Below are 26,872 nucleotides of genomic sequence, written 5' to 3'. Positions count from 1 at the left end.
TTGAAGGGCAGAGTACCTTAATCCTCAGGCCAACGGCTCATGTTTGTATATAAACTTTTTACAAGCATCATCCTATTTGGTCCTATTAGATCTGCCCGTTACCCCAGTTTATGGGTGAGGGAAGTGATGTCTCATGGGGACACCTGCACTGCCAGTCACATGAATGATGTGACGATGCATACTGAGCAGACACCTTAAAGCAGCAGCATACAGGTTCCTGTGACAGCCTTGTCTCGGCATTTGTCTTGGGCCCCAGAGCCAGACAGCCAAGCTGGGCTGAGGAGCGTGTTCAGCTGACACAGCGGTTCCTGGGGTCACCCAGGGACCAGGGCTGTGTGCACGCATGAAGGGTGGGACGGGGCGCAGGTCCTCCAAAAGGGCGCTGGCCTGGCAGTTCTCTACATTTGATCCTGTACTCTTGGCAGGCAAAGATAAATGCGGCAGAATGGTCCGATGATGCGATTAGATGCGTAGTGCACCTCGACGTAGACTTAATAATTCCAGACTTGGTACAGGTCTCCCAAGGTAATACCCCTGTTTACAGTTACCCGGTGCCACCCACCACCTAGACTAGAGAAAGGAAGTAATTTTAGAATGGAAATCTGGGCTACTGTTACTAAATTTGTAGCCTACTGAGTCTCTCCATTTCTAAATTTTTTCACTATTGATTTAGTTTTTTTTTTTATCTACAAGAGAGCTTTCCATCTGCCATAAGGTAATAAGAATGGCTTCAGTTAGGAATAAAGAGCCATCTTAAGATGAACTTCTTGGCAAATCTGTTGAGATCTCAGAATCCTCTTCTCCCTTCTGTCTCTGAGGTTTTACCAAGTTACTTGTAACAAGTGTGGCAGACCCGAACTTCCTCATTTTTAATGGGCTTCGCTGCCATTTCTGCTCCACCCAGATCCCTGTTGGAAAGTCATCGGCAGCCCGTATGGCTCCTTGGTGTCAGCTAAACACCATGTCCACTGTGGGCTGGTGCATCCCTGCAGGCTCTGGGCTTAGCGAGCTGAGTGTGCCTCTGTGCGGAGGAAAAGGTGCCCTTCCCTGGGGTGAGCAGTCAGGTGGAGTCTTGGAGGGCAAGGTGCAGCTGGAAGACAGCAGAGTGAGGGAGCTGTGTTCACCCCTTCAGCGGTCCAGCTGCTCAGGCAGCCCGGAGACAGGAGGCACTCACCCCCCGGGGTTCCAAATGGAGAGCTTTCTCTGCCCCTTCTGATCCTCTCTGCAGGGTCTCTAACCATTGCCCCACCCCACCTCGCCCCCAGCCCCTGTCGTCAGTTCGGTGGTCCAGGAAGCACCCTCTGCCTTGCCTTGTACCCACTAACTCTTTTCCTATCCGATGTGAATTCACTCACGCTTGTTCCCTCCTCACTCCACTCCGGTTTCCAGTAATTCTCTATTTCCAATTGGCCAAGCTTGGCTATTAGTATGTGAAGCAGACACATTTGCCGAAAGTCAATTTGTCAGATGAACGAGTCACCCAATTACTGAAGATTGTTGGAAGTGTTAGCATTGCCCTAATGTGCCCCAACTCCATCTCTACCCCCAGAAACTGTCAGAAAAATGATTTCCTTGGACGCGAGACAGTTTGCAGAGTCACAGTAAAAGGCAGGAGCAAAAGCAGAAGCAAGTTACTTTGCTGTAAAAAGGGAAGAATGCTATCTCGTTCTGGGGGCTTTGTTAGGATTAACTCCTTTAATACAAAAAAGCACTTAGAACAGCCTGGCCGGCGATATTCAGCATCCAATAAATGCTAGTGATTGTAACCACTCTGATCATTACTATTCTTAATTTCACACACACATTTAAATAATATAAAGTAAACCATACATTAGATGAAAAATTAAAATAACAATTTAAACAAGAATGCCAGGAAAAGAAGAAGATAAGATTCAGAGGTCCATACCCTTGGTTTCGTCATTTACTCGGGGAGGCAAGAGGGGCTGGAGACTGAGTTCAGTCACCAATGGCCACTGATTTAATCAACTGTGGTTATGAAATGAAGCCTCCATAAAAGCCAAAAGAACGAGGCTCAGAGAGCTTCCGGTTGGTGAACACATGGAGGTGTTGGAGCTGGGGGAACGTGGAAATTCCCCGTCTCTTCCCATGTATCTTGCCCAATGTAGCTCTTCCACCTGGATGTTGCTGAGTTGTATCCTTTTCTAATAAACCGATGATCTAGTAAGTTAAATGTTTCCCTGGATTCTGTGAGCTACTCTAGCAAATTAATCAAATCCAAGGAGAAGGTGATGGGGACCTCTGATCTATAGCCAGTCGGTCAGAGACACAGGTGACAACCTGCACTTGGAATTGGCATCTGAAGTGGTGGAGGAGGGAGCAGTCTTGTGGGACTGAGCCCTGAACATGGAGTTCTGATGCTGTCTCCCAGTAGAGTGTCAGAATTAACTGCTCTGTGGTGTTAAGAAAAACACACATTGGACATTCTAATTTCAGGTGTTCAAATGAAAAAAAAAAAAGTTGCCTCTTAGAGGTAGAATACTAATCGTGAGCCTAAGCAAATGACTTAACCTTGTGGAGCCTCAGTTTCCTCATCTGTAAAATGGAGATAATACCAGTAACTACCTTATAGTTTATTGTGAAACTTAATTGACATATTGCTGGTAAAGCAGTCTATCATGCTTAGGAAATAGAAAGCACTCGATAAATGAATTATGTTTTTAAAAATGTCCCTTACAAATGTAGCTCTTCTAAAACACTCAGCAGCAGGAGGAAGAATCAGCATTGTAACATTTTGCTATGTCTTGGGTGCAATTCACTTGTGCTAAGTAACGGTATATTGACAACATAACTACCCAGCTGCTGGATGCCGTATGATTTCTATGTATTTTATTTTGTCAGTAACCCTCAAATGCTCTGGGGGATGAGTTCCAATATTCTCAGAAGAGCAAGGAAAACACGCAGTAACAACTGTCAAGGATTAAATAAGCAGCACGGATAGAAAGCCAAACAATTGATGTGCATATAATTGAGTCCAATACTGTGAAGTCTTACATGAGAAACTTGGAGATGGTAGCTGGATTCTTAAGGTATTAGTTTTGCTTCATAACCAGTATTTCCACGGGTGAGTAAACTCAGTATTAAAGAGAATGGTAGTGGCTTTTTCTGACTAGGGTTTTTTTTTTTTTTTCATTGAAGGTCATATCCAGCCCTAAAATAGACACTATAATTAATCCAGACCACCTGCTTCCTGGTGGTCAAGCTCCAATTCCCGCTGAATGTGTTTGGTGTCAGCCCCAGGCTAGCTGACAGGCAAAAGGCTGCTCTGTTTTGCAGCCACGAAGGAGTGACTTCTAAGAGAAATAAGGGCTTTGCATCCTCGTCGAAAGGCAGTAATGATAAAAAGGTAAGAAGCAGAGGTACAGGTAAATGCATCATTAGTCAAGCCTCGGTTTAGAGCAGTCACATGGCAACATTTCCTCTGCTGGCTGATCTACCAGGAGTATTTTGGAAACAGACCATGTGATACAGGCTGAAGACGTTCCAGTGCCTGACACTCAGAAGCTGCAAGCTTCCAGCTAGAATGGGCAGTTTTATGCTAACGTTCCACAGGGCAGAGCATACATTTAAGTAAGATGAAAGGATGGGGAATGCGTGACCCTATGACCTTCCCCCCATTCACATAGAGACCCCTACATGGAACAGGAGGAGGTTTTTCTCTCAACAATCTCACCGGCAGTACATCCTTCAAACGTATCCAATATGCCCACTGAGGGACCTTCTAGTCTCTTAGGAAGAGAAAAGGATTTTCTAAATAGAAAGGAGAGTTAAAAATAAGTGAGGAAATTCAGACTAAGGAGATTCACTCCTTAACACACTGGAACTGGAGACTCTTAGGAGACCCCAGTCCCAAAGTTACTCCCAAGAGATCTTTTACGTGTTGGGTTGATGACAGAGGACCCTGAATTCACTCCAGGCAAAGACCAGGTGATGTGTGACCTCCAGGCGTCCTCAGGGCAAGCAGGTGGGGTGCGACTCAGGGTTGTGGGGGAGGCATCTACCTGCAGATATTTCTCCACTTTGACACTGAATCAGAAAAGGCAAAATTGGTGATTTTTTTCCTTGGAAATTTTATTTTAATCCACCATTATTTAGAGATCACTTTCTTCATTTCAGTCCTTCTCTACACGAGGGCAAGGCCAATACAGCACTGAGCAGATTGGACAGACTTGCTTTAGTTCCCAGCCCTGCTGCATCGAAACTTTGATTTCCTCATCTGTAAAATCAATAGAATAGTACTTAATCCAAGAGCCGATTTAAGATTTAAAGGAGATCACAGGTACAAAATGCTTGGCACAGTGCCTGACAGAATAAATAGTATTTGTTGCTCATTAATGGTGGTTACTGTTATGATGTTAATAATGACACTGATCAAGGATCCAGGATGATGGTTGAATGTGATGGCCTGGGCGGCCCGGGAGGACACCAATCAGTAAATCGGAGATAAAAGCAGAAATGGAAGTCAAAGGGCCAACTTTGATCAGTTGTCAGGTTTGCCTGACAGCAAATGTCTATCCTGCTACCGGAGTCTCCCTGCCCCCTTTTAAGGCTCTGCCTCCTCACCCATCCCAGACCTGTACTCTCAGGTGACCAGGGCCCCTCACTGTACTATTCTGCAGTGACATCCCCTACTCGGTCCATCCCTCCACCCACAGCACGGCTTATCCGGCCAGGATCCCATTCCTTCATTACACAGCTCCCTGCTGGGAATCAGATACCTATATGCTATAAAGACGGTGTTACTGATGGTGGGAGGCTTCATGGATGTCTCTCAGTAGGGTCACACTTGTGGTTCATATCCCAAAGGCTCCTGGTGGACATTCCTCAATCTTCTATGAGTCTGAAAGGGAGTTTTTTAAAAAAAATTTTATTAAAGTATAGTCAGTTACAATGGTTTTAATCAGAGATGTTCTCAGGACTCTTTAAATCAAGCCCTCAAGTGCTTACCTTCTTTGCCTGTGTATAGAGTCCGCCCTTAAAGTAGGCTGAGAGTGACCCCATAGATTAAGGAAGTCTTAAACTCTTCAGATTTGTTCATGACTAAGCCACTGTTGTATTGAGATTTTTTTTTTTGGTAATATCTTCAGGCTGAGTTTTCCCCATCTGAAAGATGGGTTTAGAACATAAATCCAGTTTCTATCTCTTGGGCATCTCTTATCCTAAATGAGTGAATACCTGATCAACCAGGAAGTAGGGAGGACAGACAGTGCAGTGGTGTTGACTGGAGACAGGAGAGAGGAGAAGGTAGACTTAATATTATCCTTAGTCATGACTTGAGCCAAACTTAGCAGATTTAGAACCATGTTTAATAATCCTGTCTACATATTAGAATTAACTGGAAAGTTTTTTTAAGGAAAAAAAAATCTCAGGCTCCACCCTCTGAGATTCTGATTCAGTTGGTATGGGGTAGGATTTGAGCACCAGAATTTTTAAAGAAGATCCTGGAAGAGATTCTGTTGTGTAGCCAAGACAGAGAACCACTGTCTTGGGACAGCACTGGTAATACAAAGTAGGTGGAAAATGGTACCATATTAGGCAGGTCTTAGTTGTGACCAATAGCTGGGCCCAGCTCCATATTATGGAAGCATTTAGTAACTGGTGTTCATAGCATGGTCATGGTCTAGGGGGGAGAACTCTTAAAAGCCAAGGCTCACAAGAACCACTGAACAGTGGATCAGAGAAGCCCTCAAAAATCATCTAACTTTAATCCTCTTCCTTATCGCTGTGTGAACACTGGCAGTTCAGTTTGTCTCTGAGCCTTGGTTTCACTATCCATTAAATGAACAGGTTAGTTCTACACTGTTGGTGGGAATGTAGTTTGGTGAAGCCATTATGGAAAACAGTATGGAGATTCCTTTAAAAACCAAAAATAGACTTGCCGTATGATCCAGCAGTCCCACTCCTGGGCATATATCCAAAAAAAAACTATAATTCAAAAAGATACGTGCACCCCAATATTCATAGCAGTGCTATTTACAATAGTCAAGGCATGGAAGCAACCTAAATGTCCACAGACAGATGACTGGATAAAGAAGATGCAGTAAATTTATACAATGGAATACTACTCAGCCATAAAGAAGAATAAAAGGCCATTTGCAGCAATGTGGATGGTCCTGGAGATTGTCATTCTAAGTGAAGTAAGCCAGAAAGAGAAAGAAAAATATACGATAGCACTTGTATGTGGAATCTAAAAAAATGAGACAAATGAATTTATTTACAAAACAGAAGTAGACTCACAAACATAGAAAACAAACTTGTGGTTACCAGGGGTGGAAAGCGAGGGGTAGAGGAATAAATTGGGAGTTTGGGATTTGCAGATACTAACTACTATATACAAAATGGATAAACAGCAAGGTCCTACTGTATAGCACAGGGAACTATATTCTATACCTTGTAATAGCGTATAATGAAAAAGAATATTAAAAGGAATATATATATATATATATATGTATGTATGTATTACTATGCTGTACACCAGAAATTTACACAACATTATAAACTAATTATACTTCAATAAAAAAATTAAAAATAAAATAAACAGGATAGATTAGACAAGTTCAAGGGTGTCTTCCTGTGCTATTGTTCTGTGACCCTAAGATAGTTTTCAGGCATCGGAGGAAAGAGGTTGATGTTGCAGTTGGGTGTGTGCTCTGCTCACTCCTCGTCTGAAGTCAGTCAGTGACTCTCCCTGTTGCTGACGAAATGCCAGCCTTGAGCAACAGCTGAATCTCCATCCTTGGGGCCGCCCTTCACCCAGCCTTCTCCGTCGGGATGAAAGCTTTCATTTAATTCTTGTAAAGGCAGCCCGTGCGAATTGCAGACACAGCCTCTAAGTGATCTCTCTGCTCCCCGGCAAGCAGACGGCCTGACCGCTGATGGCATCTGCAGAGGAAGTGGTGGAATGTGGAAGTTTACATGACATCAGTGCACACACATCCTCCTGTCTCGAGCCGGGAACCCAGCCATCAGCTACTGTCATGGGGCTCCTTGTCCTCCCTTTCTCCAGAGCCCTAGGCTGCCTGGGAGTCTCCTGCCCCATGCTGGTCTGAGAGGATGGGCCTCTAAGCAGAACTGAAAAGAATTGGTTGAAATGACAATAACAAAAACGTTTATTGCTTACATCCTCTGCAGCAGGCTCTGTACCAGAGATGCACTCCATTCCTCCAGTCCTCAGATGCACCCAGATCCATTCGAAGGGAATTGCTCTGGTCTGAACATGTGTGCTCTGCCCTCCTTCCAAATTTGTATGTGAAAGTCCTACCCCCCGACAAAGATGATGGTGTTAAGAGATGTGCCTTTGGGAGGTAAGTCAGTCATAAAGGTGTCTTACAAAAAAGGCCCCACAGAGCTCCTTACCCGCTTCTGCCACATGTGGATAGACAGAGAAGTGTGCAACTCGTAAGAGGATCTTTGCCCCACCTCTCATCTCAGACTCCAGCCTCCAGAACTGAGACAAATAAATAGCACCCAGGCTGTGGTATTTTGTTAGAGCTGCCCAAACAGGAAGGCAGGACTCATCTCAGCCAGCCCCCTAATACAAAGTGTCCTGTCCAGTGCACGGACATGGAAAACCATCCGATCTGCCTCATACTTAGGAGAAAATGCTCTGACATGTGCCAGCCCATGAGGAAATGGAGAATGCTGGTAGAAAGAGGGCCAGGAGTTTTAAAGTGCATGTTGTAGACATTTTCAGGTTCTTGGTACCTGTGCAGGCAGAAGAGAGAGTGAGGTGAAGGCGGTGGGTGGCTGGGAAAAGGCAGGTTCCGCAGATCCTGCCCTTGGAAGGGCTTTGAAAGTAACAGTGGGAACTCCAGGGTCCAACAGAGCTCCAGTGGCATAGGTCAGTCTGGTTCTGCCTTCCAGAAACTGGCTCCCAGGTCCAGGTGAGGCCAGGAGCTATGCTCCAAGCACCTCTTAGGTGGCCTTTTAGGGCACTGAGGACAGTGACATCAGACCCCAGATTTTCTTTCCTAAACTTTCCTTGGATTCATGAGGACCTGGAGTCCTGGAAAAACTCTTTCTTATGTTCTTTATTTTTTAACACCTTTTTTTAAATGGTATGATTCCTGTACAGTAAACTACACATATTTCAGATGTACAATTTGATGAATTTTGATAGATGTCTACACCCATGAAAACCATCACCACAATCAAGGTGTGTTCTTCTTATACGGAGGGTGGCACAGGAGAGGGCAGTGGTGGCTTAGGCAAGCCAGGTCCCCTCTGGATTGGGATGATGAGTTGACACTCTGGCGGCTCTGTTACCTCGCGATACTGGTGGAAGGCGTAGTACGAGAAGCATCACCTGACCAGCAAGGGCTTGGGATTCAATCGTGGGACTTCCGCTCAGCCTGTGCTCTCGCTCCCAGCCCCAGCAAGGTCTCACGACGTGGACCCCTCAACAAACAGGCTTCGGGGCCTTTCCTTTGCACCTTCAAACAAATGTTCCCTTTGGAACTGTGAAGCTGGCTACTTCCATCCTCAAGTCTGTATTAGCATCCGAAGAGTCAATGTGAGGAACCCTCGGGAGAACCTGGAACACCAGCCTGCGGAACTGGAGGCATTCATCAGTGTACGCTAGGTGTTCCAGAAGTGTTTCTGTGTTATTCTGTAATCGAAAAAAAAAGCAAACTCCAGAAAATCAAATACTTTATTGCTTTACTTAGTAACGTTCCCAATCAGTCTCCCGGCACCCTAATCTTTTGTAAGCAAGTCTCTAAGGAAAAGCTCCAGGTGTCATCCTTGTCCTTGTCCGTCTGGTCCTCAGGAAGCTGGGGGTGGGTGGTGCGGGGCCTGGGTGGCAGGACTGAGAGCCACTGACCACCACCCACCCCCACCCCGTCCATCCCTTTCACTCTGAATAGCGCATCACGGCCACGGGCAGCGGGGATTAACCAGAGAGAAGAAACACAGAGAAAATAAGAAAACAAAGGGTGAAAAAGGAATAATGGAGGAGACATAGATGCTGGGGAAGGCACATTTCTTTTTGTGGTAACTGGAGATTCCAAATCACCAATTCAGCCACGTGACTTCAAGAGTTCCAGTAAATTTGTGGGAGCAATGGGATGAAATATGTTACATTAATACAGGTGCTACCTGCTGAGAATTTGGTCAGCAGTGGTCTCCAGAGCTGAAAGCACATTTGAAAACTTATATTTGTTTTTATCTCATCATCATTCAGTTTCTTCCCTGTGTACGTTTTATGATATCTGTGATCTAGCGATACAGTAGCACACGTATATAAGTCATAAATAAATAAATATACCTATATGGGAGAGGGTGTGCACAAATATTTTCAAATGGCCAAAAGAGCTTGGAGACTGCCTGTCAATGACAAAAACCGTTAAAGATCCACCATCCCATCTAGCAAGGCCTGGGGGCCTCACCAGGGACCTCTGCCAAGCTGGCTTTATGTAGAAAGAAAAGTCAGCTGTCAGCTAAGGAAGCCCCTCTCCCAGCTATTTTTTTAAGTGCCTCAGGTCCCTTTAAAAGGTAAAATCACCTGCATTTTGGGACCATCACTATCTAAACCCCCAACCAGCCTCTAAGGAAGTCGTATCATTTGGGCCCGCCCTATGCGGTCGTGGCCACTGGAAAGGCAAGTGGAATTGGAAAGCGGCCCGTGCCCTGCTCATCAGGTCCTGTGCCCAGAGCTGGGTGCACCTGCCCCAGGCAGGAGAGCCCTCTGCTGTCAGAGAGGCATTGTACAGATTCACAGCAGCCCTGTTTCTTCTTTTTTTTTTCCTCCTTTATTCGAATATAATTTTCTAATTGATTCTGCATTCATAAATACAGTTTATTGCTTGTTTTGTCCTTGTGTGATACTAATTCTGAGTCTCCAAGCCTGGAGAGTGTGCATCACAGTGGGGGTGGCAGAATGGGGTCCTGACTTCAGCAGGTGCAGCCCCTCAAAACATGGCCCACCCCTGCACCCCACTCGAAAGCTGAGTATCATTTGCTGCCCCTGTGTCTCAGAGGCCAGTCTTTCTAGATGAGTTGTTCCACACAGGAAACAAAGAACTAACGCCTCCATCCAGCCTCTGTTGGGGGCAGTCTGTGGCCTGGGTCCTGGGATGTGGCCTGCTTCAAAGTCTCGATTGGACACAGCCATCCTGCCCTGGAGGGTCCCTTCCACTTGGCCTGAGACCACCATCATGCAAGCCTTTGAAATACAGCCTCAGGGGCTCAGAGGTGTCCACACGAGTCCCTGCTCACCCTCATCCTCCTGCAAACTCCACTGGTTCATTCACTGGGAAGTGGGACGCTCTCCCCACAAACGTCCTCTCCCTCCTGGGGAGCAATTATGTCTCCTGGTCATCAGCGGGCACCAAGAAAGTGCGCCGTGCGGGGTCCCCGCAGGCTGTCTCTGTGGTGCTGCTGGGACCCTCAAGCGTCTGCCTTGGGCTCCTTCATCGATTTGACAAACTCCTTGACTTCTTCTTCCAAGGCCTTGTTCCGCCTCTCCACGTCCTCCCGGGAGCGCTCCACATTGCGGAGGCTGATTTCCAGGGCTGCCGACTTCTTCTTCTCCGTCTCCAGTTCTTCATTGAGCCTCACCACCTTGGCCCAGACGTCATAGTTCTCCTTCTCGAGGCTACAGGAAGGAAAGGAAAGAATGAGAGGACAGGGCGTAACCGCTAGACTCTCCCTCCGGCCTGGCCCACAACCTCCTTTGTCTGTTTCACTTTCCACATCACAAGACCCATCGCCAGCCAGTATCTCTTGGTTATACGGCCAGGAGGTCTGCCCGCTAAACCTGAATTCCCAGAGCCTGTCTGAACCCCTTTTGTCATGGAACGTCCGTCTCATGACATCTCTTGTGCTGTTTTTCAGGTCATTTTCTGTTTTGTAGACTCCACCACAAGAAAGTCTTTGAACGAAGAGACCGCCCCTGCTATTTGCACCCCCACGGCCCTTGCACCTGTCCTGCTCAGTGGAAACTGAGGGCCTGCTGAACCCCATCCAGATTCCAAATTCCCAGCACCTGTGCACTCACGAGTGCCTTCTCATCCTGCTTCAATGGGGAGCACAGATTGACTCGTCTCTACTTCAGGCTCTTGGGGATCAAGATTTAGAGGACAGGGAACTGCCCGTTGGGGGCAATGGTCCTGCCTGTCTCATCCTCACTTCTGAATACCACTCCCAGTGAAGGATCTGTTGGATTCCTGAATTCCCAGGATTTTCACTGTTACTGGCCCAAATCCTAGCCTAGTCCCAGGTGCCCAGGTGCCCCAAGGTGGTGCTGGATTAACCCTCAGGAATGAGAGTGCATATGCCATTTTTTAAGCCAAAGGAGGGAATTCCAGGCCTGTGAGGATGTTGTGTTTGGAAAGTTGCTTCAGAATTTCACTCTGTGAGATGCTGCCTCCCTGCTACCCAACAGCCTGTTCATTTGTCTACGAAGACTTGAGCTCCAGCTTGAGCCCAGCCCTGCCTTCTATCTTCACCGGCCTTGGCCCATTCTGCACATAACGACCTTTCCCTAAAGCCTCACCTACCCTAGCCTATGTCTTCTTTTCTTTAAATTTTTTTATTGAAGTATAATCAGTTTACAATGTTGTGTTAATTTCTGGTGTACAGCATAGTGATTCAGTTTTATGTATATGTTCCTTTTTCATTATAGGCTATTCCAAGGTATTGAATATAGTTCCCTGTGCTATTTCTTCTTCAAGCCAAATTAGTCGCAGTCCTTCTGGCCCACCCATTACAAATCTAATTTTCTTCTCGGAGATCCCCCTATCCCTCTTGCTTTGGAGGAAATCTCCAAAGAGACACTGAGCTAGACCTTGTCAGTGGCCTCAAGTGGAGTGGTTGAATCTGGGTGGGCTTGGGAGGCTGGCCAGCCCTGGTTCAAATCCCAGCCCCACCGGTGACCAGTTGTGCAACCTTCAGGAACCTTTTTATATTTCTCAAGCCCCTATTTCTTCTGTAAAGTGGGGGCATTACCCGTTCTACAGGATTATTGAGAGGACTGTATGAGAAGGTGTGTGTGAAACATGAAGCTTAGAGCAGGCATGGCAGACTGTTCATTCTCCCCACTCTCCTGAGGATGGGATGGGAGGCCCCCGATGGTGGATTCAAGAGACTCTGTACCCTTCAGCAGGAGAGGGCACCCTCATGGGCCCCCCCTCTGTCAATGACACCCAAGTTAGAAACTAGAAGTCTTCTCAAGCTGCTGTGGTCACCGCCAAGACATCACCCACGTTTCGGAGACTACAAACCATTGATTTCAGGTTCTTAGACAAAGGAGCTACGTGTGGCTTCTAGATGGCCACCTTCTGTAGGGAACAAAGTATCAGGACTCATCAAAGTCTTCCTTCTGTTAGAGCAGGCAGATAGCTAGATATGAGCAGAGAAAGGGGGACACAGACCAAATGGCAGGAATTGGGCAGAAAGGAGGGGCACAGGCCAAATGCAGGAAACCACACATCATGTAAGCAGCAGGGGCCCCTGGGCAGAGAAAGAAAAGAAAGAACCTTTGGGCTGATAAGGGATCATGCTTTTGGGAATGACAAGTGGCCTGGAGAAGAACAAAGAAAGGTAAGAAAAGGCAGGAATTTCCAGTGTCCGAATGTAACCTTTTACTCATTATGCCCTCATTTCAATAAAATCAGCCTTGCAGATCAGAAGTACCCATCATGCACTGACACCATGACACTTCTGATCCAGACTAAATAAGGACAAAAGTCCCTCCTCCCTTTGGGAAGGTGGAGCTGGGATGATAATCAGGGAATACGATCCCAAACCCTTCCCTCCCCAGTGAATATTCCACCCATTCATTTTTACACCCTATGTAGCTAACTTGCCAAAGAAACTCAGGGCAGCCGCTCACCTGAGCCTGCCCGCTCTCCCCTTGAGAGTGTCCTATCCATCCTTTAATAAGTCCTCACTTTACTTTTTTTAAACACTACATCTTGTCTCTGAATTCTTTCTGGGACAGGACAAGAAGCTGGAACACCGGTTGCATCTATCAGCAACACTTCCACGTACCTGAGTCTCCATGGACCGAACAGTCCCCTTAATTTGAAAATCCCATTGGGTTCACATTTCACTGCCTTTCGAATAGCGTGAACATGGGCAAATCTGGATTGAGGTTTCCTCTCATGTAAGATGAGTGGTGTGGAAAAGATTTCAAGAAAATTGATCTACTCAAGCGAGTAAATTGCGTCAGAGCATCTTAGGGGTTTGTCTGAAATTGTGGCAACAGCTGAGTCACCGGCCCCTGCGTCTTGTTTGTCCCCGGCAACCTGAGCTTGAGGGACGTCAGTGATGTGATCTGATGAAGCATCAGGCAGGTGGGGGGCCCAGAAGCGATGCCTCACTCGGGCCTTCAGGTGGCTCACCGGACCCTCCCTCCGTGCTCGGGCCTCCCGCATTCTCCGCATTCTCCGCCCTCTCCCGGCAGCTCCTCCCTGGGTCCGCCCACCACCGCCCTTCCTCAGCATCAACACTCAGGACCAGGTCCCTTACCGTGGCCTCTGCGCTTTGGTCCCCTCTCCCTGGCCTGCTCCTCCATCCCCATCCCCACCCCCAACCCCCGTGTGGACCTCCCTTGTTCCCTCCTCTCCTTCAGGCACCTCTCAGTGCAGCCCTCCCCAGCCGCCCTATTTAACACTGGAACCCCCTTCGTGAGCCCCCTAACCTCCTGCCCTGCTTTACGGCTCTCCATAACACTTCCCACCATCCGTCATAGCACAGATTTTAATTACCCATTCATACGATCTATCTATCCCCGCTAGAAGGAATGCTCTGTAAGCAAAGGGACTTCTGTCTGTTTTGTTCAGTGCTGTTCTCCAAAAGCTGGGATGGAATGGTGCCTGGCACACAGTAGGTGCTCAGTAAATATTTGCATAATTGATGAATGACATTAATATCAAAAAAAGTTTTAAAGTTCCTCTTAATTCATTTAGACAGGTTGATGCTTAAAGAGCCACTATTTGGAAAGAGCTGATTAAGCTACTTAAGCTGCATCCTTAACTTTTCATGAATTTAATCTAAAGCCTAGAGTTTTTACTAATTTAGTCATCGCCTCTCTCTTTTACCCTGTTCCTTATTAGGCCCAAATGCTATAGATACTGTCTTCCATAAATTGGAGCTTTAGAATGTCACTTCTTTGGCAAAGCAGAACAATCCTTACTGCTTTTAAGATGGAAGCTGAGTGGTGGCCCAGGCTCCACTGTCTGTGACTTACTTTTCAATCTGTTCCTCATACATGTGCTTCTGCGTTTCTATTTCCTTCTGCAGCTCCTGGACCATCCTCTGCAAAGATTCAAGTTCCTCTTCTCCAGAGTTCTTTTTCCCAGGCCCGGTTTCAGAGTTTGGGCTGGCAAGAGCATCTCTCTTGGAGTCATCAGCCAGAGACAACGGTGCAGCTGCTGCATCCCCAGGGGACCTGGGCTGGGAGGGGACGTTATCGTAGGTGGAAGTCCTCTGGGAGTCAAAACACTGCGGCACACCTTGAGACATCGTTCTCCTGTGCCCTTCCCCTGCCGCCCCCTCCAAAGAAGGGGACCAGAACTCATTTTTAAAGATCTCCGCTTTGCAGCTGTTGGCACCTTGAAAAGCCGACGTCAAGAAGCATTTCCGGTTAGGGAGTGTCTGAGTCCTTTTCCGGGATTGTGTCTTCCAGTCTCCTGGCTTTTCCCTGGATGCTTTGCTGCTGTCTCCCAGACACCCATCACCTGGCTGCTGTCCAGTGGGGCTGGTTGTCTCTGAGTCGCTCGCCTAGAGAAAAATGGCCATGAATGTTACATGAGTTTTTCCCACATGTGTCACATTACCCAAGATAAGGATTAGAGACTTGAAAGAAGTGTCTCCTGGCTGCACACCTATGAAACTCTATAAGACCATCTCTCTCTCTTTTTTTAATTGAAGTATACTTAGTTTACAATGTTGTGTCAATTTCTGGTGTACAGGATAATTTCTCAGTCATACGTATATATACACAGACATTCCTTTTTATATTCTATATTCAATATCTTGTAGCAATCTATAACTTAGCAGAAGACCATCTCTTAATTTGTCATATTACTTGAATATCTGCATGGCATTTTTTAAAAAAGGATATTGTACTTGAAGGAACTCTTGCTCTAGAGAAGTACTGACTGAAATAAATTGTTTCCTTGTGGTAAGGAGCCCTTAACTGGGATTCTCTTATAACCTTAGAATGGAGATGTTTTCCTATGACCAAAATCCAGAAGCCATAAAAGAAAAGTTTGATAAATTCAACCCACACGGGTTTCCATGACTCCCTCCCCCAAGTTAAAAATAAAACAAAGAAATTACTGCATGCTAAATCACACAAGAAATGACAAACTGGCAGAATTATTTGCAGTGTGTATCACAGACAACAGGCTTCTCTCCCTAGTCTATGAAGTTCATGAAAATTGAGAAGAAGAAGACCAATAACCAATACAAATATGGGCAAAGAACAAGATCAGATACTTGATGGAGAAAAAATGCAACTGGCCCTTACAGCCAAGGAAAAATGTGTGCACTCTCTTGTAACAGGAAAGACTCAAATTAAAATTACTGAAATAACCGTTCTCATCTATCAGATGGGCAACCCCCCAAAATCTGACAACACACTGTGTGTGCGAAACTGGAGGGAAACAGGTTATTTCATGCATTGCTGGTGGAAGGACAAAATGGCACAGCTTCTATTTAACAATTTTAATCAGAATTACAGATTACAATCCCTCTGACTCAGCAATCCCACTTCTGGGAATTTATCCCAGACATATATCTGCCTGAGCACAAAATGAAGCACAGTCGAGTTATTCACTGCATCCTTGTTTAGGAAAACCACCTTTTCATCCATAGGGGCTGGCTGAGTAGATGATGGTACATGCGCAGAATGCAACACCGTACACACCTCCCAAAACACGAAGTCCTATGATGTAGCTGTCTACGTATTGACATGAAAATTTCTCCAGGGTAAACTGCTACATAGAAAAATTCAAGATACAGAGTAGTGTGTGTTTGAGTGAGTGAGTGTGTGTGTGTGTGTGTGTGTGTGTGTGTGTTTAGAGAGAGAGGGATCCAGAGATTGTGTTACATTTTGTATAAAAAGGGAGGTAAATAATTTACATTCATATACTCTTTTATTTGCATAAAGGCACACTTGGAAGGATAAATAAGAAACTAATAAAGGCAGGGAGGACTAAGGTTGGTGGAGAGAGCAGAGGGAGTAGAAGTTCTCAATGTATATCTCTTTCCAACTTCCTGATTTTTTAAAAATCACGCATACATATTAAATATTTTTAGATTAAAATAAAAAGAGAAAGAAAAAGATTGAGCCCTAAGTGTAAAATCAGGAAATCAGGGCTCAAACTGTCCGTCCAATGCTTCTAGCTACTCACCTGTTTCAGCAACCACACCTGGAGTCAGAAGGACCTGGGCCCTGAGGTGAGAACTAAGTCTAAGTCCCACTCTCCACCGCTCTAGTGCTGTCATCTTGGGCCATCTGGGCAACCTCCCTGAGCTACAGGTCCTCAGCTGTAAAATGTGGATGATAAATTAAATTCTGTCCTACAGTTATGGTGAGGACTCCAGACGTGATCTATTTAAGTTCCCCAGCACAGTGCCTGCCCATTGCTACCCATACTGTCACAATAAATAGTAGAAACCTGTCAAATGAGCATAACAATGGCTACTCTCAAGAATAGTTAGGATGGGAGAAAACTCTAACTTGAAAACATACATGCACCCCAGTGTTCACAGCAGAATAATTTACAATAGCCAAGACATGGAAGCAACCTAAATGTCCATCAACAGATGACTGGATAAAGAAGATATGGTATATTTATACAATGGAATACTACTCAACCATAAAAAGGAATGAAATAATGCCATTTGCAGCAACATGGATAGACCTAGAGATTATCAAACTAAGTGAAGTAAGTCAGACAGAGAAAGACAAATATCATATATCACTTATATGTGAAATCTAAAAACATGACACAAATTAACTTATTTACAAAACAGAAACAGACTCACAGACATAGAAAACAAACTTGTGGTTACTATAAGGGAAGAAGGGGGAGGGATAAATCAGGAGTTTGGGATTTGCAGATACTAACTACTACATATAAAATAGCTAAGTAGCAAGTCCTACTGTATAGCACAAGGAACTATATTCAATACCTTATAATAACTTATAATGAAAAAGAATATGGAAAAGGATATTTATGTATATATATAACTGAATCACTATGCTGTACACCAGAAACCAACACAACATTGTAAACCGACTATACTTCAATTTTTAAAAAATGGTAGGATGATTTCATTATATGAAGTATGAGCATTTCTAAATATTGATTTAATTTTAGAGTATTAGTAAAATGCATTGTGTCCAGATAGGCATCACTCCAGAAAAACCACAACCGTCACCACTACCTACTTTTTTTTCCAATGTTTTCTTAATCGTCCTCAGGATGAACAGTACTGTAGGCAACTGACATTACCTGGCCAACCAGAAATTTTAAATTCATTTCTTGGTCACATGTAAAGAATCAAGCTGCTATATAAAGTTCACATATCCTTTTAAAAAATATTTGTCTTTACAAATATGTCAAAATATTTGAGCTTTGCAAATGATTGCCCTTAAATAGTCTAAATTTGAGAGTCTGGAGAGTTTTTGGACATTGGGAACGTGAGACCCAGCCCTTCAGTACAAATGAGGGGGTTGACGATGCTTGAGACGGCTTATCAGGGAATGAGAAATATTACACAAACATACCACATACTCTGAGAAAGGAATCACGTTCCATGGCTTAGCAGGAAACCAGTTCTTTCTGGGCGTTCACCCGGAATTTTCAACAGCTCTCACTAGAACATTTACACTGTGGTCTAAAATTTGCTCATTGAACTTCCCTGGACTGTGTTTGAAAGGGTTTCCCTTTCAGAGTAGGCTTCAGCGGAGGACTCCCATTGCTTAGCCACTGGGGGACTGGCACACATCACTAACCCCACCTCCACGATGCCCATGGAAAGTAGATTTTGGAAGAGGCCAGGCTTTCAAGTTGCATTCCAATGGGTCTGTACTGGCTGTGGCCATGGCCACAGCATCGTTCAAGACACCCCAGAGAAGCTCTCACATGGAATGACCTGGACTAAAGAGGAGTCAAATGGAAGGAGGAAGGCTCTCTGCCCCTTACCATGTTACTGACGCTGTCTGTTCTAGAAATTAGAGTGTCCTCAGTAGCATCCCAGCCCACAGAACTTCGTGCCACTGGAGGTTTCTTGGGGTCATTTTTTTGGGCAGGAGGTGATAAGGGTGCATCTTTAGACTTGGGGAAGAGGACTTCATGGTCTCTGATCATCATGGTCATCACTCTTTGGATCTGAGGAGTCCCTGAAAAGAAAGAAGGAAGAGATTTATAGTGCTGGACCATGAAGCAGGGGGCAGGCATTCCTCAAGGGTCTCTACCCATGGAATGTCTCTAAACTTGACTCTAAAGCTACATGGTTCCAAAAGACCTTATTTTGCTCCTCACAGGACCCTTCTTAATTGCTTGGGGTAGGAGATTATGATGGAAGGGATGGAATAGATGAAGGATATGGGAGTGGGCTGAAAGAGGGCTATTTTCAGCCTACAGTCCTCTGAATCGGTCTTTGATCAGGAAACAGGCAATATGACAGGAAAGAAAATGAAGACATCTTTCTCTCCTGATGTGTCCTCGGTATGACATCTGATTTCTTATTGCACACAGAGCGAACGTGTGCTGGGCATCCTGCCTCCCCAAAACCATGGCAGACATCAGTACTCTGTGTCAGGACTCTTGTTCATTGAGCCAAGACACAGCCTCAGGAACCTTTTTAGCACAGCTTAACAAGTAGCCTTTTTATGAGCTGCCTCATAAAACCACACTTGTTTGCTCTCTCTGGTTAAGGGTATTAAAAAGCAATAAAAGACTAAGAAACATTAGCTGTGTTTGTGCCAGCCTATTGCACTGTGTGACAATTGGTAAATCTTTTAACTTCTCTGTCCCGCTGTGACCTGGAGAATGGACACAATGCCTGCTCGCTTATTTCACAGGGCTCTTTTACAACTCACATGAGCTAATCAACCGAAAATGCTTGGCCAATTACAGAGCGATTTGGTAGTGATGCCACTGTTGTTATTTCCTCTGCGCCTGCCTCTACCACGGGACCAGCCTTACCTCTCATGATCACAGCAGGGTCTTCCACCTTTGACCTGATGAGGTTCACGCCAATCACAGTAGCCAGATTGTCCACACTCATCTTGTTAACACCACAGTTCAGCTGGATTTCATGCAGGAACCTGTGAGCAGCCAGGAAATCCCACAGTAGGAAACAGGAAGTTATCAGAAGGGAGCACTTCCTGGGACCAACAAGATCTCAGAGGTGGGTCCCAACTCTTTCCTCCTGGTCTCAGGAGTGGGACCAGTCTGCTCAAACTACAAGAATTTAGCTCTGCCCTGAAAGATTCAAGATCAGGGAAGAAGAGAAACAAGCAGCCCAGCCTCTGATGGTGGCACTGGGGCCAGGGGTGGGGTGGAGAGTCACACTGGCAGGAGACAGGGTCCAGTTCTGGGAGCTAAGAGGAGATGAGAAGGACTAAAATGGTTGTTTTACTACCCTCGGTCCTGACTATAGGCTTCTTTCTCAGATGCTCAGCACCTGTCCCAGCTGAGTCTCTAGACAAGAAAATTTAATCATGAGAAGATCTCAGAAATGGGAATTCACGGTGCCTCCTTGCTCTCATCCTCCGATTACAGCATCAAGCATCTCAGATTTTCAGCAGGTGCTCAAAAACTAACAATGAGTTTTTGCTGTAATTCCACCCACTTGAGGCATGAAACTCTCAGATATGCTATTTTAAAAAAACAAACTAAAAAGTTCAATAAAGGAATTTCTAAATACTCTCTCCAAAAACCATTTTTAAATAAGCAGGCTGCAGCAACATAAAATTCCAAATACAGAGAAATTATTAAATAAGTGATGGGTTGTCCAAATGAGGAAATATTACAGAATATTATGGAGTCATTTATAATCCTATTATATGACATAAGAAAATGCTCATAAAGTAGCATTTAGCCAAAGGAAGCAGATACAAATATATACTTCATTTCTAATTTGGTGTAAAAATTGTTTCCTATATTTATATTGATGCATGTAAAGCTCTCTCATAGAGACAAAAACATTCAGAGGGAAACACACTCAAACATTAGTAGTGATTTTTACTGGGTGAGAGAATTTGGGGTAATTTTTATCTATGTACAGTATTTTGTATTTTCCTGGTTTCCAAATCTGGAAACTACAGAAAGTTTTGTTTTTAAAAAAAAAAGATAAATTTCAGCTATATCCAGCATGGAGATTCGGGCTTCCTGCTTCAGCCAGATCTGGGTCAATCACAGACTACATGTTGCCACAGAGACAGCACAAAGCAGGTCCTCAGAAAGGGATGAGAAAATTGACGTGGAACAAATGTCCCTGGGCTGCTAAGTTATGGTCCAGAGTCAGTAAGATGGGAGATAATTCTAAAAACATCAGAAGAATTCTGGGTTCCACTGCATGTCCCAGGACTCTGGGCAGCCCTGGGGCAGGTTTTATTGGGGGCGGGGGGGAATGTTCAATTTTTGTGCCAATCAGATTTTCAGGAGATCTTTTCAGTTATCTATGGACTCAGGAAACTGCCTCATTGCTATGTGAGCAGTGTTGACCTTCCAAAGGTCTGGACCAGAATCTCCTGAGTTCACAAAGACACTCCTCTAACAGGGAGTATTTTTCTGATGTGGCTGAAAATTGTGACGCTGATACCAGGGGACTCTTACCTGCAGAGGTAGCTCATGAGGTTGTAGTTGTCTCGAGGAAGGATGGAGAGCTGCTTCATCAGCTCCTGCTGAGCCTGGAAAGAGATGTTCAACACCAGTAAATGAGCCTGCTTATTTGTCAGCAGTGGGGACCCTGCGACATAATTGGTGCAACTCTGCAGAAGCAACACTTTGGCAGTCTCTCCTGTTCCCATAGTATTGTATGTTTTTTAAAAAAACCTTTTTATTTTGAAATAACTATATTTATTTGAAATAACTATAACAGGAAGTTGCAAAAATAGCACGGAGAGGCTCATTGTTTTTTGGACAGTGTATTTTTTTTTTTTTGGTGTGTTCTAAGATTTCCGATACATTTTACTTTTTTTTTTAAGTTAAATACTCTATTTATTTTTTTAACATTTTTTTTATTGAATTATCTTCATTTTACAATGTTGTGTCAAATTCCAGTGTAGAGCACAATTTTTCAGTTATACATGAACATACATACATGGACAGTGTATTTTTTTTATTTGTCTGTAATTATGCCCTCCTCCCCGACTCAGAGCTACTCCGAGCCAGAACTATTTGATAACCATACTCACAATAATTGTTTGCTTAAGAAATGCTTGAGATGGAAGCTCCAATAAAGAACTGGGCCAGAAGCAAATACCCACAAGTCACTTTAAAAGTATTGAGAGAAGGAGGCTGTTTCTGTGAACTTGGGTTTCAAGCAACCTGGTCTTGCTAGAACCCGCGAGGACCCAGGGACAGGCTGACCAACCAGGAGGGCAGGTGAGAGGCCCGAATGTTCTAGCTCCACGATGACCATGAATGTCAGACACAGGCATACAAAGAACACACGTGCCAGGAAGAGGAAGCGCAGCGAGCTTTCTTTGTTCTTTTCACCCACAGCTGCGTGCAGGGTCTGCAGTCACTGTCTGCAGAGTCATGATTATAAAAGTGCACCGGGCACGTGAGACACGCTGTCCCGCCTCAGACCAGATACTGACTCCTTCCTCTTCAGTATAGTCATGCAAATTCTTTGCAAAAGTTGCTATAGACTCGCTCCTCCCAGCTACCACCCCTGCCGCATTTTCACCAGTGAGAGAGGCTCTGATCCCCCTGCCCTGTCCAGATGTGCATTACCACAGATTAGAAACTCTCAAATGTGTTGAGATTGAAACCAATTGTGAGAAGCGGGTCTAAAACGAGGAAGTTCAGGGGCAGGAGTCTGATTGCCAGTGTGGGGATCCATGGACCTCCTTTCCTTTCCCTGAAGCTGGGAGGAGGGGAGGTGAGATGCCACCTGTAACATTCATCTTTTTTAGCCAATTTTTAAACCTCATTCCAAAAAATCACCTACTTTTGCCAAGGTGAACTGATACACCTGGATAAACGAAGACTTTCCTTATTCTCTTAACCCCCCTCAAAATTTATAAACCATATACAAAATATCCCGTAGCAGATCGTGCAACCTAATCTGTGTGTTGGAAAGTAGCTACAGTGGCCATAGCGCACTAGCTGCCTCTTCCTCGTGCTTCTTCCTTTCCTGATGTTGAAATATGAAATTGTCTTTTTTCTTGTGCCTGGATCTGCTTAAATCCTGAGGCTCCTTACTTTCAGGGTGCAAGTTCTCACAGCTGGGCTTTCTTCCAGGGCAAGGGCAAAAACTCTTCAATAATTTATTTAAAAAAGAAAAATATATATATACACTTTTTCTGGGAGCATACTATATAACAAAATCTGAAGTAGAGCAGACAATAAACCTCCCTTCGAATCAGCAATTTAAAATTGTGACATGTATCCCTTAGTCCTCAAAACGACCCTGTTATTCTGAAATTTGTCTAAGTTTGTGCTGTCTCATACAACAGCCACTTGCCATAGTGGCTATTTGAATAAAGTAAAGTAAAGTAAAGTAAAGTAAAATAAAATAAAATAAATAAAATAAAATAAAATAAAATAAAGTAAGAAATTTGGTTCCTCGGTTGCATCAGCCACATTTCAAGTGCCTAGTGGCCACATGTGGCTAGTGGTCACCACACTGGACAGTGCAGATGCGTTAGAGTTCCATCACTGTAGCAAGCTCTCTCAGCCTAAGTAAATAAACTGAGTCTCACAGAAGATACATCATTGGCTTAATGGCAAAAATCAAAATTAAGTTCGGGTCTTCATTGTTCAGTTTTTCTGTGCACGACTTTGCCAGAGAAAGCTTTTAACACAGTAGCGCTAAACACTTACTTCCCCAAAATGGGGAGTTAGACTCTTACGTTAGCAATGTGACACAGATGCATTCAGGGGCCATTTAGTTTTGCAAATCTTGGTTAAAAACCATAAAGCTTTTACTGTTGTCAGTTGAGTTTTATTGGTTTCTTTTGCTGGTTGGTTAGTGTGTTTAACATGACCCCAGTGTGGTGGCTGTTGACTCTAAGACCTTCAAAGAAACAACTAATTTAAGGATCAAAACTCCTCCTTGTGAGCCGGTGCACTCTAACAAGCATGATGCCGCAGCCCTGCAGCAGCCACGGCTGATAGGAACAAAGAAAAGCTCCTGTCTTTCCTCTCCCTGGTACGTGTGTTCCCTGTATAGCCACGCCTGACACCCATGGTCACCACAGAGCTAGAACATTCAGACCTCTCACCTGCCCTCCAGGTTAGTCACTCTGTCTTTCTGTCCCAGCAGGACTCAGCAGGGCCATATTGCTTGAAACCCTTCTCAGACACATCCTCCTTCCCTTACTGATTTTAAAGTGACCTGAGGGTATTTGATGATAGTCCAATTCTTTGTTGGAGTGCTACATCCCATGAGGGCCGTCATCATGACTGGCATCGTTGGCCTCTTGTTGCTGAGAAAGTTCCAGTTTGACAAAGTATCTCATAGAAAGATGCGGGTCCCTAACCCACTGCTGCTTGCCTACTAGAATAGTGTTCAGTAACCATCACCTTATTCTGAGGCAGGACAACTAACCCTATTAAGATACAAACCTTTGCCTCATCTGCATTCATGAGCTGCCCGCATAGCAGGAACCCCTCATACTGGTTCCAGGGAACCACTGGTTCCGGGAGGTCTCGGAGGTAGAGCTTCAGCAGTGAGGCCACCGTGTGCACATCTGTATCTCTGGAAGAAAATAAGCAATGCGCTTTGAAAACTGAACTTCAGAACCCTCCTCACCTCCTCATTGGTGATTTACTGAATATAATCCCAGTTTCCAAATGGGGTTTTATAGAGGAGTAGATTCCGATACAGATGTAACAATCAATAGATTTTTGCTACTCCCCCTTCTGGAATCATAACCCCTAATACCTTTTCCTTTATCTCTTCTAACTGCCTCAAAGATAAGTTCAGGGTCTACTTTTTCCATTAAACCTATTAAACTATTCTAGTCTTCATTGCTTTCTTCTTTCTCCTAGCCACTCAGTACATCACAATTTAGCATTCTCTACTTAGTCTCTAATTTTTCATGTGATAACTCCTTTATATCTATGGTCCACTGATTCCTCTCTAATCTCTCAGAGAGCTTAAAATAGTTCTGGGATTCATTCATGTATTTACACAATCATTTATTCAACTAACAAGGGTTGAGAGAACCTATTAGGTGCGAGATACTATGTCAGGCACTGGAATTGCACCAGGGAACCTGAGGGACACACAGGACTCCTGTCCTTATGGAGTGACAGAGCTGTGCAGACTCATGATTTCAAGTCATCGCAATTCCATCTGGTTACTGTGATGACAAGGGAAGTCCAAGACCTGGGACCGCATGGAAATGCAGAAAAAGGGACACTTGATGCAGAATTGGGGAGGTCGAGGAGACTCTTCAGACAAGATCTGAAGAATGACAAGGAGTCACAGCCTGAGGCTGGCACCATGTGACTGCCTGGAGGACAGAGGAAAGACTGGGTAAGTCATGGTCCACTGCCTTTAGTCGTACAGCCTGTGAGCCAAGAATGGATTTTACATTTTTGAACGGTTGGGGAAAAAAACTCAAAAGAATATTGCATGGCATGTGAAAATCATCTGAAATTCAAATTTCTGCATCCATAAATAAAGTGCTGTGGGAACACTGCCATGCTTCATTCGTTCTTTTATATTGTCTTTGGCTGATTTCTTGCTATATGAGCTGAGTCGAGCAGATGCAGCAGAGATTGTCTGCCCACAAAGCGTAAATATTTCATACGTGGGCTTTTAAGAAAAGTCTGCTGACCCCTGGCTGATGGAGCTATTGCATTTATTCTGTAGCTCCATAAGAGAAAATGAGTCTGAATATACCATGTACTGGAAGCTCAGTGAAGAAATATTTGTTTATTTCATATCAAGAAAAACTGGTCTTTGATAAGAGACAGACGCAGTAATATTTTGAAACACTGTGATGTCGTAAGAAGTTCAGATGATCTGAGTGTCTTCTGGGCTCCAGTGTTGGGAGATACAGAAGCAGCTGGCAGGAGGATTACCTCCTGGAGCGGGACTGGGCAAGGGAGGAGAGGGTAAGCATCTGAGGCAGCAGAAACCAGAACGGCAAGGCTTGACTGTGGAGTTCTGTCTTGATGTTCCATGTAAATGTTTTCTTTTTGGTTGTTTTTGACAGCGAGTGATCAGAGCTGTCTTCTGAAAAGGCTCCCCCTTTGCAGCCTGTGAACTCTCTCTCTAGCAGGCACAGAAGGCTGCCTCTGCTCCACTGCTGCCCTCAGAAATCAGAGATGGGGACCATTCACTTGAGGTGGCATTCTGGAAAAGTCTTCTCTGCTGAATCACTGCCTAAAAATACCCCCAGCAAAGCCCCCTTATCAAAATGCAAGAGAAGTTCCCAGAAAATGGCAGGATGACAACCAGCTGACACTTTGCAGGAGCCGCATCCTCCTCATGTCCTAAAATCTCCTTTGTCCTGGTGCCCCTGCATCGCGGTCCACCCAGTGAGCTTAATCGGAATCCAGGGTCTTGATTTGATTGAAGCTCCTCCCTTACCCATATCTGAGTACGCAAATCCCCTCATCCTGCTATGAAAACGTCCCTTAAACCCTCTAAGCCCCACCCCTCCTTTCACTGCCCTGTTTCACAAGGGCCATCATCTTTTGCCAGGATTCTGCCCCAGCCCCATCTGACCTCCCGCCTCCACTCTCTGACTCACTGTCCCCGACCTGGCACGGCGCCCTATACTCAAAACATAGCCACAGAACCGAGGTAGAAAATAGAGAACTCAAAATGAGAAAAACAGTAGAGATGATTCGTCAAGAATCGGAAACTTTCCAAGAGAAACAACAACAACAACAAAAAAGACAAATGCTAAAGAAAGTTCAATCAGGAGAAACTAAGCCAACATTAGAAAAGAGAAAAAAGAAAAGAAAAGAGAAAAAAGAAAGGAAAAGAGAAAAGGGTTATAACCACAGATATAGTATAGATATTTCAAAATTATCATCAAAAAAAAAAAAAAAAAAGGCCAATTAGCCATCTTGGAATTTTACAGCCACGGAAAGCTTCCCCGTTCATTTTGCCAGGGGGACGATGACACCGGTTGGCCCGACTAACTCCTCATGCTAGTGTTTTGTGTCTCAGTCTACATGATATATTTTGAGGGGAGACCTGCTAAAAGCCCCTATTCTAAGTTCTTATAGTGCCATTCGCTTTTTCACACTTGTTTATTTAGCACTTAGCACAACAGAAACTATACGGTGATTTCTTTAAATTTCCCGTTTAATGTCTGTGCCCCCACTATACACAGGCTGACTCAGATGTCATGGTTACAGTCCAAATTTCCAGTATGATTTTTCCTGAGTTTGCTTTACCTCTAACCTAATGGAACATCGTTAAATGATTTTTTTTTTTTTTTAACCAAGGACAACGAGCAAGTAGGGAGCCAGGTGGCTTCTGAGTTCAACGCCTGCCCCATCAATTAGCCAAGGTCCCTCACGTGGCCCTGCCGACCCTCCCTTGTAGCACTGACCTGAACATGTGGCGGGTCCGTGTCCTTTTCCACAGAAATATACGTATCGGAAGTGTATGCGCTTTGTGTAGTGGCAGTATCCTGCCCAGTAGAAACTCAATTCAACTCCAATTTTTAAATTCATATTTATATATTTAA

At 44.6% G+C, this 26,872-nt stretch overlaps 1 protein-coding gene across 5 annotated transcripts in view; it reads right to left on the bottom strand.

The window, feature by feature from the left end:
* Positions 1–8,650: 8,650 nt before the first annotated feature.
* Positions 8,651–26,872, bottom strand: part of ARHGAP25 (Rho GTPase activating protein 25) — an 86,805-nt gene continuing 68,583 nt past the window's right edge. For 3 of the 5 annotated variants that reach the window (XM_014566068.2, XM_014566070.2, XM_032497716.1), the window contains 6 exons: positions 23,781–23,913; positions 20,820–20,893; positions 19,185–19,306; positions 18,180–18,376; positions 14,210–14,742; positions 8,651–10,612 (listed from right to left, as the gene is read on the bottom strand). In XM_014566068.2, coding sequence (XP_014421554.2) covers positions 10,405–10,612; positions 14,210–14,742; positions 18,180–18,376; positions 19,185–19,306; positions 20,820–20,893; positions 23,781–23,913 — 1,267 coding nt within the window. In that variant the 3' untranslated portion in view covers positions 8,651–10,404. The remainder of the gene's footprint in view (positions 10,613–14,209; positions 14,743–18,179; positions 18,377–19,184; positions 19,307–20,819; positions 20,894–23,780; positions 23,914–26,872) is intronic. The other 2 variants (XM_014566066.2, XM_014566069.2) reach the window with 1 other exon arrangement.

The sequence above is a fragment of the Camelus ferus genome, chromosome 15, assembly GCF_009834535.1.
Source record: "Camelus ferus isolate YT-003-E chromosome 15, BCGSAC_Cfer_1.0, whole genome shotgun sequence".
In the NCBI taxonomy this organism is placed as follows: domain Eukaryota; kingdom Metazoa; phylum Chordata; class Mammalia; order Artiodactyla; family Camelidae; genus Camelus; species Camelus ferus.
This window is presented reverse-complemented; position numbering and strand designations above follow the sequence as displayed.